This window comes from Phaseolus vulgaris, chromosome 11, assembly GCF_000499845.2.
Source record: "Phaseolus vulgaris cultivar G19833 chromosome 11, P. vulgaris v2.0, whole genome shotgun sequence".
Lineage (NCBI taxonomy): Eukaryota > Viridiplantae > Streptophyta > Magnoliopsida > Fabales > Fabaceae > Phaseolus > Phaseolus vulgaris.
Genome location: NC_023749.2, coordinates 34128561 through 34137163, shown reverse-complemented (window position 1 = coordinate 34137163; position 8603 = coordinate 34128561). Strand labels below are relative to the sequence as shown.

At 38.4% G+C, this 8603-nt stretch overlaps 1 protein-coding gene across 1 annotated transcript; it reads left to right on the top strand.

The window, feature by feature from the left end:
* Positions 1-3464: 3464 nt before the first annotated feature.
* LOC137823861 (senescence-specific cysteine protease SAG39-like) lies at positions 3465-7134 on the top strand (the record flags this gene model as incomplete). The annotated part of the gene is made up of 3 exons (XM_068629171.1): positions 3465-3481; positions 5967-6382; positions 6469-7134. Coding segments are annotated over 3 exons (1026 nt in total), but the record flags the coding sequence as incomplete, so codon positions are not given.
* Between the last annotated feature and the right edge of the window lie 1469 nt (positions 7135-8603).

Genomic DNA, 8603 nt, shown 5'->3' with positions numbered 1-8603 from the left:
ATTGCAGGAACTGCTTCAGATTTAATCAGGTACAACACAAGCATCAGGGATTTGTCTTCATCAAATAGGGGGAGATTGTTGAACCAAGTGGTGTTCAATGTTTTGAAGAATCCAAATCCTTTGAAGGATGTTGAAGCCTCTGCTTTGTTGTGTGTTGCTGTGCTGGTTTAAGCTTTGTTCTGGGGTAGTTTAATGTTGTAATCCACCCTTAGATTAAATCTCAAGCAATTAGCATCTCAATCTTTATCAAAGTAAAATGTTTTTCAAACTAAGTTCAAACAACCGATTGTTTTGTCGAAACAACCGATTGTTTACACTTAGGTGTTTTGAGAAAGTTTGAAAACTGTTTTTGAATGGTGAAATATGTTAAGTAACAAAACAACCGATTGATTCGAGGAAACAATCGATTGTTTGTTTTGAAACCATAACAGAAAAACTGTTTTCTTTGACTGAGCTTTAAATGCTTTAACTGAATACGCTCCAGTCATTAAATGCTTTGACCAATCTATTTTAAATGCAATTAAGAGTTTGTTAAGATTTGATAACAAACTATATTCTTGAATATATTATGAAAAACTATTTTTAAGGATTAAGAATCTTGAGACAAAGTTTTTAACAACAACTAAGAGCTTTTCAAAGAGTTCTGAGATTGCTTAAGAGTTGAGAGATTGATCAAGGTGCTGGAATAGGATTCTACTTGTATTGATTTCAGATATTCATCTGTAACAAGTGTAATCTTTGTAAACTGCTGAACAATTCATTTGTGTGTTTTGCTGAGATTGGCTGTGTGTTCTTGAGGTGTTCAAGATCAACAATCTTAGTGTTGGCCAAGGAGAGTGTGTTTCTTGAGGTGTTCAAGGTCATTCTCTTGGTTGTGGTGTAAGTGATCAAGTGGTGATTGCTTAGTGGTTATCCTCAGGGTTTCTGAGAAGACTGAATGTAGCTCTAGTTTGGAGTGAACCAGTATAAACAATTGTGTACAATCTCTCTATCCCTAACTCTTTAATTTCAGTTTATTTGTTGTTTGCTGGTATAAACAACTGATTGTTTCGAAGAAACAACTGATTGTTTTTTCTAGTATTACAGTTTTTGCTTGCTGTTTTGGCTAACTGAATTGCTGAATTAATTGGTTTCTGAAATAAATTCATTCTAGCTTTGAAAAGATTGTGAAAACCCCTTTAAACAATTCACCCCCCCCTCTAGTTTAAAGCCATCTTTTCTAACAGGATGGAAAAGCATGATCAGGCCTTTCAAAGGTTAAAAGCTCAACTCACCAATGCACCCATTCTAGTTTTACAAAACTTTGTAAAAACTTTTGAGCTAGAGTGTGATGCATTGGGAGTAGGAATAGGTGTTGGGTTGTTGCAAGGTGGGCACCCAATTGCATATTTTATTGAAAAACTTCATGGTGCAACCCTCAACTACCCCATCTATAACAAAGAGCTCTATACACTTGTGAGGGCCTTGCCTGAGTCTTTAAAATCTTTAAAGAGTCAACACAAGTTAAAAATACATGCAAAGTGGATGGGTTTCTTGAGCAAATTCCATATGTTATCAAATACAAGAAGGAAAATACAAATATTGTGGTGGATGCTCTATCAAGGAAACATGCCCTATTTTTCAAACTTGGAGCCCAAATTCTTGGATTTGATAACATACCTAAACTTTATCAAGATTTTGCACCCACTTTTGCTAAATACCAACATAGAGCACATGGAGGGTTTTATGTTTACGAGGGGTACTTATTTACAGAAGAAAAACTTTGCATACCCCAAATAACACATAGAAAACTGCTTGCAAATAAGTCATTTTGGAGTTGATAAAAATCTTGAGCTTTTGAAAGAAAAGAAAATTATGAACTCCTCCTTAAAGAAATCTTGTAAAAAGTTGCCAAAAACAATAGAAAAACAAGAGGAAAGGCAACTTAATAGAAATTATTTTTATACAACTGCTCAAACTAACACATTTGCTTTGTATGATTCCCACAGATGGACGTTTGATCCGGGAGGACGAGCATAGTTGTCAAAGCAAGAGGCTGCTATCCGAGATCAACCCTGTGGATCTGAGGATAGATTTTCTCAAGAAGGAGGAGATGATGGACACCATCCAGCCCCATACATCCCCCTACCAATGACGAGGACGAAGCCTTGGATTTGAGGACAAATCCTTTTCAAGAGGGAGGGGATGATGGAAGAGGCCCCAACACCAATCCATTGAAAGGCCACTAAAATGTCAAATTGAGGCAACCACTAGAGTTATGGTCAAAGAGGGGTCAAGAGGACGCATTCTACATGTCATAAACTCTAGTGTAGAATAGTTTTTTTAATTCTTATCAAAATTAGCATAAGAACATTATTTGTAATTTTTCTTAGAATTAATTTTGGCACCTAAAACACCAACCTAGGTAAACTTAGAGTTTCTAAAAACCTCTAAATTTTCCAAGGCTGGTCTAGAAAGCCCATGGAGGGGGTGAGCATACAAACTAGACACACCCCTCCCCATGTGCTCATTTAGACTCCACTTTTGGAAGGGAATTCATTTGAATTTCCCTCCACTTTCTTTTGATTTTCCAGCCCTCTAAACACTATAAATTGAGGTACTTGACTCTCATTTTGTAAGATTAATACATGAGTGAATTGCTGTCAAAATTGTGCCAATATCACTCTTTGCCCAAAACCTCATAGGTTAGGCTTTTAATCTTCACAAATTCGCCCTTTCCAAGTAGAGTTGGCCTCAGCACTCTCAAATTCTACCTATGATGCACCTTTAAGGTCACCACCACTCTTAGGAGGACCTTGTTCCATCTCCAATCCGTGTAGCTTCCGCAAATCACCTACAAAACCGAAAAGAGTAGGACACAAATCTATCAATAAATATATATAACGCAAATTGTGTTGTCTATTATTATCTGGTAGGATAGTGATACTTTAACACCATAAAGAGTCAAATACATTGATGTCTCCAAATCCAAGTGGAAAGCTTGAAGACCTTGTTGCTGGGTGTGTGTGTTGTCTAGTTGTTTGAAACTTGTTAATTCACTCCTTAAGATGATCCAAGTTCATTTGAATCTTTAACCTTTTGAAAAGATGGATTTTCTAAAAGGTTGTTGAAATTTCAATAGGTTGAAATTTCGGAACAACAAATTATTTTACCTTAGTAGTTTTTGAAAAGGTTTTGAAAAGCTTGACTTTGCTGTCAAGTCAATTCAACCTATTGTTTCGACAAAACAACCGATTGTTTTTCTAAAAAGCTTAACAAAATTCTGTTAAGTGGTTTTAATATGTTTTAAATGATCCCAACTACCTTGGCTCCTTTATTAAATGCTTTTGACCATTTGGTTTGTCTATATAAAGGTGGTTTTACGCTTCTAATCTTGGAGTAAGAGAAAGAGTTTATCAAAAACAGTTTTCCCAAGATTTGAAAGAGCTTTGGATCATTCTTAAGTTTGTGGAATAGGATTGGGTTGTAATTCTGAACTTTAAGCTTTGTAATACCCAGGTGTATTCTATTCCCTTCTTCCTTGATTACTGTATTTCTTTAATTGTGTTGCCAATGAGAGTTGTGTGTTCTTGAGGTGTTCAAGATCAACATTCTTGGTGTGGTTTGCCAAAGGTAGTGTGTTTCTTGAGGGGTTCAAGGTCACTACTTTGGTGTGTGGTGTTTGTAATCTGGTTTTGATTGCATAGTCGATTACCTAGTGGTTTCTAGGGACTGGATGTAGCTCTTGGTGTAAGAGTGAACCAGTATAAATCTATTTGTGTGATTCTCTCTTTCCCTAATCTCACATATATCTATCTTAAGTTGTTTTTATTAACTGCTGATAAAAACAACCGATTGAATCCCAAAAACAACCGATTGGTTTTCTGGAAATCAACTAAAACAACTTTGTGCATTGCTTTCCTTAGTTTCTTTCTCTGTGATTCTTCATAGGCTTTCATTATACCTTCAAAGTTTTTGAAAATCTTTCATAAATAATTCAGCCCCCCCCCCCCCTTCTTGTTTAAGGCCATATATTCTAACACCAATTGTACCTGTATAGGCAGAAGGCCTTAGACAGTACTTGTGAGTGGGCGTACAATTGCTAACATGTGAGTAATCTTCTAGCTGTTTCCCTTAAGTCTCCGTCCTCAAATGTTGGCGCTCAGTCGGTCATGGGGTGACCTGCAAAAGGTATTCTGACGCTCAAGTAAGTACTCTGAAAAGAGTCTATTATAGTAATTAGTAAAAATGTACCTTACTTCTCCGCAAAGGATTTTATTTATAGCCTTGGTCATGGGCTTTGACCATGATCGGCTGGATATCAGTAATTTACTGACATGCGTCGAAGTTCCTTATTAATAGATAGTGTACCGCCCTGGTGTTCGGGAGTAGTGACGTGGCGTCGAGCTATTATATGGGCGTGTTGGACGGGACACCTGGCTGGCAGAAGGGAAGGAGGTCGGGGGGTTTACGTAGTCGTCAGTTATTAAGTTGGCGTGCTCCGATCTCCATCATACCAATACCGGCGGTCACCAAGTTGAAGATGAAGTCGCCAGGTATGAATCCAGGCGACCAAGTGATCAGAGATCGCCGAAACCAAGTTGAAGATGAAGGCAGATGGACGCTTCCCAGCTGGCCAGAGGATGAGGTCGGAGGACGGCTTACTCGAGCGTGTACGGTGAAACAGGTGGTGCAGATCATGAAGGCGGCCGGCGAGACCACAGGGAAGGTGTGTACGAAGGCACCCGAACTCGCCATCCAGGAGAGATCGCGCTCCAAGGCAACCATGCACTGAGTAGTATCATGCATAAGTAACTTAGCCAAAGAAGAGTCAAAAGTAGCGCCCAAGTCAAGGATGCTCCAGATGAAGGCACGTGTACAGCTGGATGCGAGCCACGTGTCCAGATGTGTAACTGCCAGGAGAGAGAAAGTGCCCAGGTATATAAGAGTTCTCAACGAACTTCTGAGGTACGCACGTTCAGATTGTCTTCTTTACGCTTGCGAGTCTTGAGTACACTGAGAGAGAACTGGTCACGGTTCCTTAGAGTTCTTGAGTCTTACTCTTGAGTAATTGGTGGTTCAGTCGCTGACTTGGGCGTCGGAGCGCGATCGGCCGCAGCGGTGCCGTTTCGTCTTTTGCAGGTTCTTGAGGTGGATCGTGGTGAAGGACGGAGGCAAACACGGCGCACACGTCGATCCAAGTTTGACGAGGCAAAGCTCCATCGTTTTGGTCAACAGGCAGGATCAGATAGTAATGTGCATCTTTCAGTTAAAGTTAATTAGTTGTTAGCTGATTCGTCGAAGATATTTCCCACATATTTCGGGATAGCTGTTATGACTCATTAAGTATCGTTATAACTATCATTTCTATTATTTATTATGAATCTTGATATGTTCTTTAACTCGATCGGTCGGTGCCGAGGTCGAAACTGATTCATGATAGAAATTACATATTATAAAAGAAAATTATTATATTAAGAAAAAAATTATATCATTGTAAATCCTTAAAATAATATTCACAGTCGGGATATTTATCACAGTTATATTATTTAATGAAATAAAAAATGGTAAACATTTAAACTAAATTTATTAACTATATTTCTTAAAATATATGTGTGGCTTTATGCATGGAGATGAAACAATAAAAGTGTCAAAGCTGGAGTTTTATAATTCCAAAAATTTCCGATACACGCAAGGCATTCCTTTGAAAACTACTATGGCATCGTTTGCCATGTCAGTGCCTCTACGTTATCACTCTTAGACAAATAATTTGTCCAGATACATACAAAACTTCTTCAGAGGTACACTGTGCTCTTAGAGCTTGAGTTGAAAACAAGCACATTAATTAGTTTACCATTCAAAGTTATCTTTACTATAAATACCACAACACAATATATTTTTCATACATTTCACTAGCCAACCTCAAGCATTTGTTCCCATAATTGTCACACTACAGTACCCATCATGGTTACCAAATTTCATTTGTGTCATATTTCACTTGCAATGCTTTTCTGCATGGCGTTCTGGGCTTTACAAGTCACATCTCGCACTCTGCAAGATGCCTCCATCTATGAGAGGCATGAGGAATGGATGGCTCGTTATTCCAGAGTCTACAAGGACCCTCAAGAAAAGGAAAAGCGTTTCAGGATATTCAAGCAAAATATGAATTACATTGAAGCCTTCAACAATGCTGCCAATAAACCTTACAAGCTAGCCATTAATCAATTTGCAGACCTCACCAACGAGGAGTTCATAGCACCAAGAAATAGATTCAAGGGGCACATGCGTTCCTCAATCATAAAGACAACCACTTTTAAGTACGAAAATGTGACATCAGTACCATCCACAGTGGATTGGAGGCAAAAGGGTGCGGTGACACCGGTCAAGGACCAAGGCCAATGTGGTAAGTCCTGGATAATTCAATTCCCAAGTCAAGTCAAATTACATTGAATCATTACTATGTAACTATTAATTTACTTTGCATTGTAGGTTGTTGCTGGGCGTTTTCTGCTGTTGCATCGGCAGAAGGAATTCATCAACTCACCACTGGAAAATTGATTTCTTTGTCTGAACAAGAACTTGTTGATTGTGACACAAAGGGTGTGGACCAAGGTTGTGAAGGTGGTCTTATGGATGATGCTTTCAAATTCATCATCCAAAATAACGGACTCAATACTGAAGCCAATTACCCTTTCAAGGGCGTTGATGGAACCTGCAATGCAAAGGCGGCATCTAGTCATGCAGCTACCATTCGAGGCTACGAGGATGTCCCAGCCAACAATGAGAAGGCACTGCAAAAAGCTGTAACCAATCAACCAGTTTCTGTAGCAATTGATGCTAGTGGCTCTGACTTTCAATTTTACAAGAGTGGTGTCTTCACTGGTTCATGTGGAACAGAGTTGGATCACGGTGTCACTGCAGTGGGATATGGTGTCAGCGATGATGGAACTGAGTATTGGTTGGTTAAGAACTCATGGGGAACTGAGTGGGGTGAAGAAGGCTACATTAGGATGCAAAGGGGTGTAGATTCTGAAGAAGGACTGTGTGGCATAGCCATGCAAGCATCGTACCCCACTGCATAATTATAAAATTTAGACCCTGTTAAGCTATTTTCAATTCTACGTATCTTTTTCACCATTGATTTCTGCTGTTGGTCGTGTATCTTATTAATCAATTTATCCAATGAAAAAGGAGTCATGGTTATGACTTAAAAGATTCATACAATACAAACTAAATTATCGTAACCACGACACAAGGAAGCTAAATACAAAAGTAGTAATGAAAATTTGTTATCCATTAAGCAAAAAGTGCAGACTGAAACTAAAATAGAAAATACGGAGGAGCTGCTTTAGTGATTGAATTCATGCCATATAAACAAAAGAATTATACAATTTGATTTTGTCATTCTGTTTCTTTTCCCACTTTCTCAAGAAAGGGAAAAAACTTTACAAGATGAGGAGATGCCTATTGTACAAAATTTCTCCACTAATCTATGTCAGTCTTCAAGAGTGAAATATATTGTCAATTTAAGAAAGAAGTTATACGTTGGAAGACGTCGTCGGTGCAAGGAATTGTGAGGCCACCCATGGGATGATCATATCCAAATTCATCTTCAGCCTGACTCAACAAGCCTTGAAATGAAGGTTGGTTCAAGTATGATATGGCAATCACAAACCGCTTTTGTTTCTCTCCAACATACACTGCAAGATAGCCCTTTGGGACTTCTGAAGATTTTGAAGCTGCTTGGCTAGCTGTGAATGATGCTCGTCGAATAGCAGGTAATCGAAAACCCATTGTTGTGCTTGATTGAATGAAGTAGAAGAATCCCAAATCTTAAAAGAAGGAATCCAAGTGTTGAAGCTTGAGGTTTGCAATGGCATGTGTTGTTTGTGAAGACAAAGGGATAGTGTATATATAGTTTTTACGATTGTTCATTCATTAATCGGTATTCTATAATTTTATAGACTTGCTGTAAACATGTTTCTCAAATTATGTTGGATTGCCGCTGGAATGTATTTTGTGGGTGATGAATTATAAAGCAAGGGATAACGAAATATCATAGATCATTATGTTCCTGAGGTTGGAGGAATGCATATGTTATCATTACAAGAAATGTGCTTATTAGCATGGGCCAAAAGGAAACGTTAAGTGTAAATAGCGGATGCAAAAGGGAAGTTATCGTAGACTTAGTGTTTCATGGATTTTGGAATCTAATGTTGTGCACACAAAACAATAATGTGGACCTATGTATGGACGCAAGTAGCATCGACTAGACGGTTACATAGGCTTCGCAACATGTAATTTGTGTGTCGGCCTAGGATGCATGGAGTCCATACAAGACATAAGTAGAGTCGGCCTAGCCTACACGAAGTCCACACAAAACACGAGTAGAGTCGGCCTAGATTACATCCTACACAAAATTATATTTTATATTATTTATTTAGATAAGATGTCTGCTTGGCAGAAGATATGTGCAAGGTATCTATGATATTGCCACTAGTACAAAAGTTTAAAACAGTGACCCATCATTTAATGCGTTTTTACGGTGAGACACTGTCTTTCAAAACGCAGTGGCATTTTTTAAATTAACTTGATTTAAGAAGGCGGTTGTTCTTGCCAGTTGA